At 39.1% G+C, this 15,326-nt stretch overlaps 1 protein-coding gene across 6 annotated transcripts in view; it reads right to left on the bottom strand.

Moving 5' to 3' along the window:
* spata20 (spermatogenesis associated 20) overlaps window positions 1-15,326 on the bottom strand; it is a 69,586-nt gene that overhangs the window by 51,727 nt on the left and 2,533 nt on the right. For all 6 annotated transcript variants that reach the window (XR_009815918.1, XR_009815917.1, XR_009815919.2 and 3 more), the window contains exons 4-9: window positions 7,954-8,108; window positions 7,736-7,879; window positions 7,470-7,671; window positions 7,259-7,389; window positions 7,035-7,139; window positions 3,043-3,117 (exon numbers count right to left, since the gene is read on the bottom strand). Coding sequence is in view for 3 of the 6 variants with exons in the window: in XM_061967243.1 (XP_061823227.1) it covers window positions 3,043-3,117; window positions 7,035-7,139; window positions 7,259-7,389; window positions 7,470-7,671; window positions 7,736-7,879; window positions 7,954-8,108 (812 nt within the window). In the remaining 3 variants the exon portion in view is untranslated. The remainder of the gene's footprint in view (window positions 1-3,042; window positions 3,118-7,034; window positions 7,140-7,258; window positions 7,390-7,469; window positions 7,672-7,735; window positions 7,880-7,953; window positions 8,109-15,326) is intronic.

Raw genomic sequence — 15,326 nt, 5'->3', positions numbered from 1 at the left:
GAGGATTTGTATCGGGGATACCTTTGAGAGATGGAGACGATTGAAGGCGGAGAAGATCTTTTCATCTGACGCCAAACTTACTAATTTCCTCTTTGATAGGGAAGTAAAGCATTTACGTTTTCTTCTTACTTGTAATAAATGGAAATGGGCATTTCGTATGTAAACTATATTGTCCAATACAGTCTATGACCTTGTCTAACACAGCTAGTATGTTTGTGCCACGAATACTTAGCATTCGTTGCATTTAGCTAAGCATTAGCAATGCTTAGCTAAATGACACATTGACATATAGGCTAATGGGGGAAATACATACCCGTTAACCTATATGTCGATGTGCCATCCAACTGACAGGGAAAAGTATATTTTTTCGACAAATAAAACCTATGTGGATATGGGTAGTGTCAGTACGTATTTCGTTCTCAATATGCTGGTACGCTGAGGAAATGTGTTCCAACATTAGCACAGCTAACTGCGGTTTCTTGTACTGTATGTGCATCAGGCACATATGGGGTGATATTTGCTTGGCACAATATAATGCATTACATGTAATGATTTTCTACTTTGTGTATTGACATGGTAGGCTATATGATTTATGTGTAATGTGTTTTTTGCGTAACGTGGATTGGTTAGAATTGTACTCTGCACTAAAAGATGGTGATGTGCGTTATGCTGAACAAAATGTGGCGGTAATTTTACTGTTGGCGTGGGCTTGCCATCAAAGTAGGCATATGCAATGTATAATATCCATCCATCCATTTTCTACCGCTTATTTCCTTTCGAGGTCGCTGGGGGCGCTGGAGCCTATCTCAGCTACAATCAGGTGGAAGGCGGTGTACACCCTGAACAAGTCGCCACCTCATCGCAGGGCCAACACAGATAGACAGACAACATTCACACTCACATTCACACTTTCGGGCCAATTTAGTGTTGCCAATCAACCTATCCCCAGGTGCATGTCTTTGGAGGTGGGAGGAAGCCGGAGTACCCGGAGGGAACCCACGCAGTCACGGGGAGAACATGCAAACTCCACACAGAAAGATCCGAGCCCAGGATTGAACCCCAGACTACTCAGGACCTTCGTATTGTGAGGCAGATGCACTAATCCCTCTCCCACCGTGCTGCCCAATGTATAATATATTATATAATATTATACATAACATATTTTTAAGGTGGTCCGTCCGGTCAAACTAGTCATTTATAGTAACGCCAACAATCTGTCCCTACTAAAATATTGCTGCGTAACTTTACAAATACATTTGACTAATCCATCCATCCATCCATTTCTACCGCTTGTCCCTTCCGGGGACATTGGTAAAATTTGGCATAATTACTTAGCAAACCATATAGCAAGAAACATAAACAAGGGAAACCTACGGCGTAGGACTCGTTGATTGTCATTTGAAATCCTTGGGAGTAGGATTTGGATTCAGTTGCGTATCTGGCAACCTCAATCATGGAGAGAGGGAGGGGACTACAGAATCTTGACTGTGATTGCAGTCCCATTTTTGGTCAGATTACTAAATATTGCTCCTTTAAGATAGAAGCAAGACTTCCGTGTTTGGACACTACCACTCAGACTGCTTTTTAGTGATAGTTTACAAAATGTGGATTGTTACGTTCATGCTTTGATTGTCAAATATGTTATTTGCAATGTAACCAGTGACATTTCTACCCAAATAAGTGCTTTTGATAATCTGTTTATTTCCTGTTGTACTTATGACTGGGGACACACTTTCTGGGTGCACATAAATATGCTGAAATAAGATCTATCCTCATTTTAAAATGAGTCCAAGTTCACAAGTTTCGTTGCAGATAATGTAGGTATGTACAAAATAAACTACATGATGTTATAGTACGTAAGTTGGGGAAAATGAGTAAATTAAATTAATAACATCCTGTAATTTGATTTTGATATTATTATTCACTTCACTACGGATACAGAGCTAACATTTCCACATCGATGGCATTAAAATAAAATAACAGAGGAACTAACCAATGGCAAACAGAAAAATCTCATATCCTTCCTGAAAAAAACAGATTGCTTATTTTTCTGCAAAATAATAGCTAATGTGTATAGCTGATGGTTGCAGAATTACACAATTTTATTGGACTCTTTTTTCTGGGGAACCCGAGTCCTGGCCCGTGACACTCCATGGAGGTTGTCGACCTCTTAAGACCTCAATGCAGAGTTTGTACATTGATGTTTCTTCTAAACTAAACAAAGTTAATGCTGGCCAACCTGTTTTTTATTCTTTTATCCAAATGAGAATTGATAGGAGAACAGAGAAAAAAACGAATCGTTAAGCATAACCGAAAATGGAATCGGAATCGTAAAAATCTCAACAATTTCTATCCCTACCTAGGATGTCCAAATGCGGCTGATATTTGCGTGGTCGCCTTGCACTCTTCTTCTCTTCCACTTATGAAACACAACAGGTAAATGGTGTGCATTTTGAGTTTTGATGATTAATTTACAGTGGCATTGTGGTCCTTTTATCATCATCTCAATTTGCAGGTGTCCCAATTGAAAGGGTCAGAATAGACTTGATAGTTTTCTGGAAATCTCTCATCATTTTATTGCTCATGGTGTTCAGCGGAATCGACACTTTACGTGCAATATAATTTTTCACCTTCCAGGGTCGCTGCACTTATTGCAGCCTCACAAGCGTGTATAGGCAAAATCACTAAAGTCGATGGGAGAATTCACAGAAGGCCAAATAACTTACATACATAAACGCCCATATTTAAGGATCACTCCACCTAAGTACACTTCTTTGATGAAGGTGCGCAGTGACATTCTGAAGTTGAGGGGCACTTAAGCATATGAGAGAATACCGCCCAATGCGAGCAGGCTAAGACTAAATGTGATCAACTTCAAAAATCATGCAAAAGTGGGAGAAAAATAATTAATGCAGCAAAAATGAACATTATAAAGTTGGTTAGGCTTCAAGTGGAGTAATGTAAGAGAACCATCCCTTTTCTTGATACAAAGCATGCACTCAGACAAACTAAAAAAAACTAACAAGGCTGAAGATTATTCACCTGGTCACTGAGGTCTCTGGAGACATAAAGCAGTATGTCTTTGGCCACATCTGCAAAAAACTGCTCACCTGATACCTGGGGAAGAAGAAAAAATAGCATACACCTGCTTTACAGCCAGATTCAACATGAACATGACCTTCAAGGTGCTGTCAGGTGATTTATATGCAGTATGAACACTGAGGTGGTGCTTATGGACTAATTATATAAAAGGCATGTATGTGTCTGTTCACATACAGTATGAGCTAACCCGCATAGGTGTGCCCTAATTAACTTTTTCTTTTTAATGGCTGCCCCCTCTGAAAAGGAGGCCAAGCCCGCATAGGCTCAAGGTTGAATTACAAGCTATAGCGTAACAATTTTATTGTTCAATGCTCTAGGGCGGGGGTTTTGTGGGCCTCTCTCTAAGGAGAAACACACAGAAACACTGTTTGATGAATACAAAACAGCAGACTAGATGATAAATAATACCCGATTATCTAATAATAAATGAACATGATCAATGAATGACACTGGTGTTTGAGTATTCTACTTGAGCATGTTGAACAAATTAACTTTTAACTTAAAGGGGACCTATAACCTATAACCATAACCAACTTGTCTTACCTATTTGTACCTGTTTTTGTGTATTTGGGAACTGTATAAGTCCCAAAAATTTGAAATCAAACCATGGAAGCATTGCGCAGATATACGGTACTGTATAGCAGGGGTTTCAAACACGCAGCCGCCGGCCAATTGCGGCCCGCGAGACGTTATTTTGCGGCCCCCACCTTAATATGAAAGTTTAATGTTAGTGCGGACCGCAAGTTTTAAATGAATGGCGCTTGACAGCGTTGTGTGCGGAGCTGAAGGAATCTACCAATCATGGTGTGGTATAAAGCTCTCGACAATATCAAGGGCCTGCAGTGACGGCACTGCCTTTAGTGTCCTCTAGAAACTGCCACCGCACCATCTTTTTCACCATACTAACAGCGTGCCGGCACACACACACGTTGTATGAGGCTTGTGCAAACACACACAAGTTTTGCAAGACATACTTGAGGAACAGCCTTACATGTCACACTGAGGGTGGCCATATTTTATTTTATTTATTTTTTAACACTGTTACAAATATGCGCCACACTGTGAACCCACACCAAACAAGAATGACAAACACATTTCGGGAGAACATCAGCACCTAAACTCAACATAAACACAACAGAACAAATACCCAGAATCCTTTGTAGCCCTAACTCTTCCGGGCTACAAAAACACCCCCGCTACCCCCAACCCCGCCCACCTCAACCCCCCTACACACACCTCAACACCCCCCCCCCCCCCCCCCCCCAATCTCCCGAATTCGGAGGTCTCAAGGTTGGCAAGTATGCATTGACGTCACTTGCGTGACGCAAGCAGAGAAACATTTTGCCGCTTTTCCACAACACCCGCACACGCTCTTCCTCCCTCCCTCCCTGCCTCCCTCGCTTGCCCGCCCGCTCGCTCCCGCCCCCGTTGTAAACAGTCCGGGCGGGGAAGACGAGCGGTCCGGTAGCTTCCAAAGCACTCCGCTGAAGGACCGAGCGACAATACAAAACTGTGGTGCACTGGACCCCAGCGCTGATACTCCGACAAAGAGTCGCTGGGCGAATCAGACGTGTAACACGTTAGTGGTGATGTTAGCCCGTTTGGGGCTAATTGTGCTACCGTAAATGTAAACCCCCCGCCCCTCCCGTTGGCTCCAGACAGAGACGATTTTTGATGCAATATTTCTTTGTTGTGCACAGGGGCAACCCGACGTGTCTTATTTCATTTTATTTCATTTCATTTTTATTTATCTTCATTGATGTGCATCTTTGATCGATAGACAATTATACCTCAATTATACATTTACACACCAATGCCTGAGAAGGAGCAGGATGAAGAAAAATCTTATATTTTTCTGCCCCCTTCAACATAATACATAGTCTTACTTAATGATATCATATAAACCAACAAATACATCCAAATATAACAAAAACAAACACAAAAACACAAAAAAACACAAGAAGTGCAAAACTTCATGATGTACAAACCGAACAAAAAAAACAAAAGAAGTAATATACACCTCATGGGATGATACAAAACAAATACAAAACCAGGCAAAAAATAAGTAAAATAATAAATATAAAGCAAAATGTAAACACTTATGGCTGTCCATATGATCTTATTGTTCTGTCTTTATATATTTTTTCAATTGGAATATATTTTTACAATCTTTTATCTCATTGTAAAGAGAATTCCATAGTTTAACCCCACCACTGATATGCACATTTGTTTTAAAGTTGTCCTTGAATACTGGTGTTGGAAATGACCTTTTCTTCTATGCTCTTCATTCTCAGAAGTGATGACAAACATTTTTTGTAAATTTGCTGGTAATGTTTTACTTTTAGCCTTAAACATGACACATAATGTCTGTAACTAGCTCCTGTAATTTCAATAAACCCGAATTAATAAATAATATGTTAGTGTGTTCTAAGTAATCTACTTAATGAATAATCCTTATAGCTATTTTCTGTAGTTGATACAGAGAAAGTTGCGGTGCACAAGGAATACAATTTAAAACGTCATTATACAACTAGACATGTTGAGGAGTATGCAAAATACCACGGAGATGAGAGAGTGAACCGGGTTGCAAATTTTAAAACCAGTCTACTGAGGCAACAAGATTTCGTCAAGAAAGCAAGCGAAAAGAGCGATGCAGCAGTCAAAGCTAGCTACATGGTGAGTGAGATGGTTGCTAGGGCGGGAAAGCCATTCAAAGAAGGTGAATTCATTAAAAAGTGCATGTTAGATTTTTTTTAAGAAATCTTTTCTTGCGGCCCAGCCTCACCCAGTTTCTGCATCCAGTGGCCCCCAGGTAAATTGAGTTTGAGACCCCTGGTCTACAGCGATACAGTCCGTAAAAAAAAACATATTACGACCCCTTTACATTATCTTCTGTTTTGATGAAATTTAAATGTTCAAACTTTTCAATATTGCTGAGAAAGAATTATTACTTTGTTGCACCCTGAACAGCTACAGTATAATGTAGAAGCTCAAGAATATTCAAAGACTATCAGTGTACCTTAAATTCATCGACTTGTCTTTGTCGCCATCTGGTGGGTTTAGGGCGTAAGTCTTCAGTAATAAAATGTTATTTCTATAAATATACATGTATATGTATGTTGATCAGGGGTGTCATAAGTGCCTTCCGGGTGCCATTTGGGTCCCTTAGCTTGAGTTTTGTTGTCCCGCAACATATTGTCAGCAATAAAAACAACAGTAAAACTGTACAAAAAAAAAGATGACTTTTTGATACTAATAACTAATAATATTACTATACTGTGTCGCCTATAAAACAAAGCTAACACTAAGTTTGGTATTTAATTATATATGTCTGTTTTAAACTATTTGTTTTTAAAAATCTAAATGGCCACGCATACTTTGACTTTTCAGAATGAGGCCATTAGTGGGAAAAAAACATTCATGAAGTTCTGTTCTTTTAAGAATTTATTATGGGTCTACTGAAAATGTGACCAAATCTGCTGGGTCAAAAGTATACATACAGCAATGTTAATATTTGGTTACATGTCACTTGGCAAGTTTCACTGCAATAAGGCGCTTTTGGTAGCCATCATTTAGACCCATAATAAATTCATAAAAGAACCAAACTTCATGAATGTTTTTTGGGACCAACAAGTATGTACTCCAATCACTCTATCACAAAAAAATTAAGAGTTGTAGAAATGATCAAGACAGCCATGACATTATGTTCTTTACAAGTGTATGTAAACTTTTGATCACCACTGTATATATACGTATATATACTCATCTAGTCATTTACCTATCAATGAATCACACGAGACCTCATTCAAAATATGTTTTTGTAATATTTTGAGGCTGTAGCTAAAGGAAGAAAGCTAAGAATAGTTTTACCGTCAGTTACCTGAAGAGGAAAAACAATCAAACAGGGGAAACAGTCTCACAAAAACACACACCTGGAAAGCAGTTATGTACGCAACAGCTAGCTGGGCCTGGTCATACAACATCTTTTCAAAGTGGGGAACGTGCCAAGAAGAATCAGTGGAGTAACGATGAAAACCCTGAAACAGAGCGAGTGAAAAAAATTGGGAGCATTACGGATTGTAGTATCTTGAATCTCTATTGCTCATGATGATGCATAGATAAAGTGGAAATTGTGTGTTTGTGATGCAGAATACACCTGTGCAACGTGGTCATGGATGCCACCCAGCGCCATCATGCGGAGTGTATGCATTGCCATCTGGAGCGCCTCGACACCCTCAGAGGTGGAGCGATTCACAGACCAGTAAGACATGAGGAACATCAGGTTCACTGAAGGAGGGAACAACAGAAAAAAAATGAGGAGGAAATAAGGAGAGGAGACCCCTAGGGGTTGCTGCGGTGATTCTTACCTGGCGTTGGGAACTTGGGAGCATCTCTGAAGCCTCCATACTCTTCTTCATAAGAGCCAGCCAGCTGTTGGAAGCAGCGGTAAGCCACATCAGGGGCCAAGGGAGGACTCTCACCTGCGTTTGCAGCCACAGTTGTGCCTTTTTTCAGAGCTTCAAGGATCCTGTCCCCACTGGACTCCAGGTTAGAACGATTATTCTGCCACTGAGCAAACCAGAACAACAGGTCATCTCAAGTGACAGTACTACCATGAGCTACACCTTTGTACCTGTCCCATGATTCTGGTGAGGACTGTCTTAAAGCCAGGTCTGCTTCCACGGTCTCTGGGTGGGAAGTAGGTGCCTCCGATGAAAGGACGCAGATTAGGAGTTAACCAAACACTCATGGGCCACCCTCCACCTCCACTTGTTGCCTGGAGATGTAAGAAAACCCACAAACAATAACAAATGTCTTGCAGAGATGCATCCACAAAGATGTACAAAGTACCTGTACAAAGGTCATGTACACCATGTCAACATCTGGTCTCTCTTCTCGGTCTACTTTAATACAGACAAAGTTGTCATTGAGGATTTTGCCAATGTTCTCGTCCTCGAAAGATTCCCGCTCCATAACATGGCACCAGTGGCATGTTGAGTAGCCTACTAAAGGTCAAAGATCAGAATAACAACAGGTCAGTGACAATTTGTATGAAGAAATGGACAATTGACTAAATGTTCTTCATTAATTATGGTGAAAGTTAACTAGCTATAAATCAATTCTTTCTACAGATGTATATTTTAAATGGCAGTTCTTGGGACGTCTACTGCCCAATGCATTTAACACTTTTTGGACATTTAACATTTTTGAGACCGCAAACTAGTTTAGACTGAAGCAGCAGCGCCACTGCTGGTTCAAAGTAGTGAATTATCTTACCTCCACGCTATTAAACAAATCATCCATCTGTCTTTTTCTACCACTTGTGCCTCAATTCCACAAAATTCACAGCAGTTTAATGATCAATCAACAGATTATCGTGCTTATAATGACAAATTATGAAATAGTGTCCAATTAAGGTTCTCCTGATACCAATACCGGTACCAAAACTTAATACTTTTCGAAATAAAGGGAACAACAAAAAACATTTATTTTAATAAAAAATCTTACAATACATTAAAAATATGGTTCTTTTTGTACTCAAAGAACAATTTTAGAAGATTAAAACACAACATAAACATAAAAGGCATTAAACACATTGGGCTGTTCTTGTTGCAATCGAAGACAATTTACAATTTTGTATATTACATATAGCCTGCCATAATCTAGGATTAGGTTAAATTAGAATACCGTACAATAGTTTATTTACAATTTATTAAATGCTTCATGATTATTGTTGCCACTCTTGGTCTGTGCTTTAAGACAAATAAAATAATTAGTAAACACTCAAATCAATACTATAGCTAAAAGTACACAGATAAGACATGTAGTAGGTAAAACACAGATTGTAGCAATTTGTAACAACATTCAGTCATTTTACTTGCATTAGTTTGCGCTACGTGGGTGGTTTGGACTCCACTAATATTTGACATCAAGCCAAGCAGCTGTGTGCGTGTCTCCGTATCTGTATGTGCATAGCAGGAAAGCTAGTTAACTAGATTACTAGGGTTGCGAATATTTGGGTGTCCCACGATTCAATTCAATATCGATTCTTGGGGTCACGATTCGATTCAAAATCGATTTTTTTCGATTCAACGCTATTCTCGATTCAAAAACGATATGTTCCCGATTCAAAACAATTCTCTATTCATTCAATACATAGGATTTCAGCAGGATCTACCCCAGTCTGCTGACATGCAAGCAGAGTAGTAGATTTTTGTAAAAAGCTTTTATAATTGTAAAGGACAATGTTTTATCAACTGATTGCAATAATGTAAATTTGTTTTAACTATTAAATGAACCAAAAATATGACTTATTTTATCTTTGTGAAAATATTGGACACAGTGTGTTGTCAAGCTTATGAGATGTGATGCAAGTGTAAGCCACTGTGACACTATTGTTCATTATCTATTTTTTTTATAAATGTCTAATGATAATGTTAATGAGGGATTTTTAATCACTGCTATGTTGAAATGTTAACTAATATTGATACTGTTGTTGATAATATTCATTTTTGTTTCACTACTTTTGGATTGTTCTGTGTCGTGTTTGTGTCTCCTCTCAATTGCTCTGTTTATTGCAGAGTGTTGCTGGGTCGGGTTTGGTTTTGGAATTGGATTGTATTGTTATGGTATTGCTGTGTATTTTTTTGTTGGATTGATTAATTAAAAAATAAATAAATAAATAAATAAAAATAAATAAACAAATAAAAAAATAATAATCGATTTTTAAAAAATGAGAATCGATTCGGAATCGCACAACGTGAGAATCACAATTCGAATTCGAATCGATTTATTCCCACACTCCTATACATTACCCTTAAAAAGTATTGCAGGTCTGGATTATTGTTATTTAAATGTTTACCTAAGTTTGAAGCGCATGCGGTCTTGCCACCTTTGGCGAGTTAAAGCGTCAACTTGATCGATAGTTTTGAAACCCAAATACCTCCATATTGCGTTTCACGCACCCTCTTTATCAAACAATGGAATTGCCTTCATTTGACATTTTTCCTCTCAAGTGGAAACAGCGGGGACCACAGCAACGTCACCGCAGCACGGCAGCATGCGAATGGAAAAAAAATACAGGTATTTTTCAAAGGCAGTATAGTACCGTTTTTAATTAATTCGTACCGCGCTACTTTATACTGTGCCAATTATATTTATTTACGTGCTGGACACTGTGTCCCAATTTAAACGGTTTCCTGTTTCCCGTTTGCCATGAGTGACTGCTCGCTTTTGCTGCGAAAAAAGCTAATATGCTTCTAATTGTTTTACAGCTTTCTTTATTCCTTCCCAAACATATTAAGTAGTCTTATGAAACTGGCAAACCACACGCTTTCTGTCTCAATTACAGTGTCTATTAGGCCTGGTGAGTAGTCAGTTAAGATTGAATGAACCAGTGCCAGGATGGAAAATTCCTGCACACATTGCATTTCTCGTAGAATAATGCACAACTCACAATGTTTTTTCTGTAGTGACTGTGCCATAGGTGAACATGCATTCTACTGAGGTGGCAAATTATGACGTGTTCAATCTATCGCAGCACCAAGCAAATAATCTGAAGATCCCCATCATATCAATTCATAAATGTGATCGAAATTATTTGAGGCGCACTACACCAATCAAACGTAACGTTATTAATATCACTACTACCATTAACAAAAAATCCTCAAAACAGCCCACTACCTATAATATAGGCTTTTTAAACATCAGATCATTGTCTCCCAAAACGTTACAAGTCAATGAGGTTATTAGAGACAACAATCTTAACGTCATTGGTCTCAGAAAACCTGGCTAAAACCAGATTAATTTTTCCTGTTCAACGAGGCATCTCCTCCTAACAACAGTTGTGGTCAAAAGTTTACATACACTTGTAAAAAACATAATGTCATGGATGTCTTGAGTTTCCAATAATTTCTACAACTCTTATTTTTTTGTGATAGAGTGATTGGAGCACATACTTGTTTGTCACAAAAAAAATTCATGAAGTTTGGTTCTTTTATGAATTTATTATGAGTCTACTGAAAGTGTGACCAAATCTGCTGGGTCAAAAGTATACATACAGCAACATACATTATCAATTTTGGTTATGTAGAGAAATTACAATCAAATCAAATTAGCTTCATGGCATGGCCTCTTAACTTCATGTGAGTGATTATGATTGACGGCACCTGTTGACTTCCCTGAGCCCATTTAAATAGGGCTCATGTGTTGAAGTCATCAGACTCGGTTACAAACGCAACAATGGGAAAGTCAAAGGAACTCAGCACGGATCTGAAAAAATTAATCATTGACTTGAACAAGTCAGGAAAGTCACTTGGAGCCATTTCAAAGCAGCTTAAGGCCCCAAGAGCAACTGTGCAGACAATTGTTTGTACCGGTAAGTATAAAGTGCATGGCACAGTTTTTTCACTGCCACGATCAGGAAGAAAATGCAAGCTTTAACCTGCTGCTGAGAGAAAATTGGTCAGGATGATCAGGAGTCAACCGAAAACCACCAAAAAGCAGGTCTGCAATGAATTGGAAGCTGCTAGAAGACAGGTGTCAGTGACCACAGTCAAGCGTGTTTTGCATCGCCATGGACTGAGAGGCTACCATGCAAGAAGAAAGCTCTTGCTCCAGAAGCGACACCCTAAGGCTTGTCTAAAGTTTGCTGCTGATCACATGGACAAAGATTAGACTTTCTGTAGGAAAGTTCTGTGGTCAGATGAAACAAAAATTGAGCTGTTTGGCCAAAATACCCAGCAATATCTTTGGAGCAGAAAAGGTGAGGCCTTTAATCCAAGGAACACCAATCCTACCGTCAAGCATGGTGGTGGTAGTATTATGCTCTGTTCCTGTTTTCCTGCCAATGGAACTGGTGCTTTACAGAGAGTAAATGGGACAATGAAAAAGGAGGATTACCTCCAAATTTTTCAGGACAACCTAAAATCATCAGCCCGGAGTTTGGTTCTTGGGCGCAGTTGGGTGTTCCAACAGGAAAATGACCCCAAACACACGTCAAAAGTGGTAATGGAATGGCTAAATGAGGCTACAATTAAGGTTTTAGAATGGACTTCCCAAAGTCCTGACTTAAACCCCATTGAAAACATGTGGACAATGCTGAAGAAACAAGTCCATGTCAGAAAACCAACAAATTTAGCTGAACTGCACCAATTTTGTCAAGAGGAGTGGTCCAAAATTCAACCAGAAGCTTACCAAAAGCTTGTGGATGGCTACCAAAAGCACCTTATTGCAGTGAAACTTGCCAAGGGACATGTAACCAAATATTAACATTGCTGTATGTATACTTTTGACCCAGCAGATTTGGTCACATTTTTAGTAGACCCATAATAAATTCATAAAACAACCAAACTTCATGAATGTTTTTTGTGACAAACAAGTATGTGCTCCAATAACTATATCACAACAAAATAAGAGTTGTAGAAACTATTGGAAACTCAAGACAGCCATGACATTATGTTCTTTACAAGTGTATGTAAACTTTTGACCACGACTGTATACGAATGCACATATGCCCGTCCCCTTAAAAGGGGAGGAGGGGTCACACTAATATACAATGAAAACCTTAACCTTATCCCTAACCTAAGTCATAAATATAAATTATTTGAGGTGCTTACTATGAGATGTGTCCCACTGCTACCTCACTATTTGGCTGTGATATACCGCCCCCTTGGGCCCTATTCGGATCCTATCAGTGAATTTTTAGAGTGTGTCGTTGATCTCGTGACGCACGCAGATAATATAATTATAATGAGGGATTTTAATATCCATATGAATACCCCATCAGACCCTCTGTGCGTGGCGCACCAGACTATAATTGATAGCTGTGGTCTTACACAAATAATAAATGAACCCACGCATCACAACAGTAATACGATAAGAGCTAGTCTTTGTCCGGGGTGTCACTATCTCCAAAGTTATGAAACTCCTGTACACTAAAGTAATGTCCGATCATTACCTTATAAAATTTGAAGTTCTGACTCATTGTCAACAAGCTAATAATAACCATTGCTTTAGCAGTCGTAACATTAATGCTGTCCCAACTATGACTCTTTCTGGCCCACTGCCTTCGGTAATGGCGCCATTCCCAAATTATGTGGGCTCTATTGATAACCTCACTAACAACTTTTAAGATGCCCTGTGCGACGCCATTTATGGTATAGCACCGCTAAAGCTAAAAAAGGCGTACCCCCTGGTTTACAGAAGAAACTACAGCTCTTAAACTATCATGTAGAAAGCTGGAACGCAAATGGTGTGCGACTAAACTTGAGGTTTTCCATCAAGCATGGAGTGATAGTTTAATAACTTATAAACGCATGCTTACCTTAACTAAAGCTAATTACTCCTCCAATCTCATCTGCCTCAATAAAAACGATTCTAAATATTTGTTCAGTACAGTAGCATCGCTAACCCAACAAGGGACTCCTCCCAGTAGCTCCACCCACTCGGTTGATGACTTTATGAATTTATTTAATAAGAAAATTTAACACATTAGAAAGGAGATTAAAGACAACGCTTTCCAGCTACAACTGGGTTCTATTAACACAGATACGACTACATGTACGATATTGCCCTCCAAAATAGTCTCTCTCATTTTAATGAAATAACATTAGAGGAACTCCTGCGACGTGTAAATGGGACAAAACAAACAACATGTTTACTTAACCCACGTCCTGGGAAACTCATCAAGGAGCTGTTTGTAATATTAGGACCATCAATGCTAAATATTATAAACGTATCATTTTCCTCTGGCACTGTTCCCGTAGCATTGTGGCTGTGCCAGCAACTTGAGGGTTCCAGGTTCGTTTCCTGCTTCCGCCATCCTCGTCACTGTCGTTGTGTCCTTGGGCAAGACACTTCACCCACCTGCTCCCAGTGCCACACACACTGGTTTAAATGTAACTTAGATATTGGGTTTCCTCAATCTCGTTACCTTGCGTAATGACAATAAAGCTGATTCTGATTCTGATTCTGACTATGTAAAGGCGCTTTGAGTCACTGGAGAAAAGTGCTATATAAATAGAATTCACAAAAATAGAATTCATTTCAAAAAAGCGGTTATCCATCATCTGCTCAATAACCTAACCTCGATCCTGACCTCATGGTAAACTACCCACCTTCCCTTTATCTCGAAAATCCTCTAAAAAATTGTTGCACCGAAGCTAAATGAACACTTAACGTCTAACAATTTCTGTAAACCCTTTCAATCCGGTTTTAGGGCAAATCACTCTACGGAGACAGCCCTCACAAAAATTACTTATGATCTATTGCTAATTATGGATGCTGATGTGTCATCAGTGTTTGCTGCTACTTGATCTTAGTACTGCTTTCAATACTGCCGATCATAACATTTTATTAGAACGTATCAAAACACGTATTGGTATGTCTGACTTAGCCTTTTCTTAGATTAACTCTTATCTTACCGAGAGGACGCAGTGCGTTCCCCATAACAATGTGACCTCGGAGTAAGTTAAGGTAACGTGCGGAGTTCCACAGGGTTCGGTTCTTGGCCTTGCACTCTTCAGCATCTACATGCTGCCGCTAGGTGACACAATTTCTGCTCCTGGAATTGCAAGAATTCAGTCATTGTGTCGCTATATTATTACCTAAGCACTCTACAGTCACTCAGTTGTGCACAAAATTAACAGAATGTCACAATACTATCACTTTTATCTGTACATGTTTATTATACGACATACTTTTTCATTCTTATCTCTGAGTTATAAGTAGCTTGTTGTAAAGTGATGTGATTTTGGGTTATTTCTGTTAACTGTTGCTACTAGATATAACATATAGCAGGGTATGGTTATGGTATTAGTCTAGTTTGAACATGGCGGAAATGTATCGTCATATCGCGCTAAATCATTTTAATGACACATTCTAGCTATGGCTCACAAATTTAACAGCGACAAGGGAACGACCGGGTTCTCAATGCAATGTAGCGTCCTCGCTAGCAAACTAGCAGCAAACTTTACTGTGCGAGTCAATAATCGTGGCTTCCATGGTGGCAAATACAGTAGTTTTTTTTACACGTACCATTATCACTGGAGGACGAGGAATATCTAAACATACTAACACCACAGAAGGATACAACAAGTCATGCTGAATGCTAAACTACAGCTCTTGAATGTAAACAGGGGTGGGTGGATAGACACAAATATCAACAGTAATGATACCAAGTATAGTATCAGTTGTTGGTCAATACTACAGTGATTAGATCAATA

This window comes from Nerophis lumbriciformis, linkage group LG11 (genome assembly GCF_033978685.3).
Source record: "Nerophis lumbriciformis linkage group LG11, RoL_Nlum_v2.1, whole genome shotgun sequence".
In the NCBI taxonomy this organism is placed as follows: Eukaryota; Metazoa; Chordata; class Actinopteri; order Syngnathiformes; family Syngnathidae; genus Nerophis; species Nerophis lumbriciformis.
The sequence above is the reverse complement of the archived record's forward strand: the minus strand, read 5'-3'. Positions and strand labels throughout refer to the sequence as shown.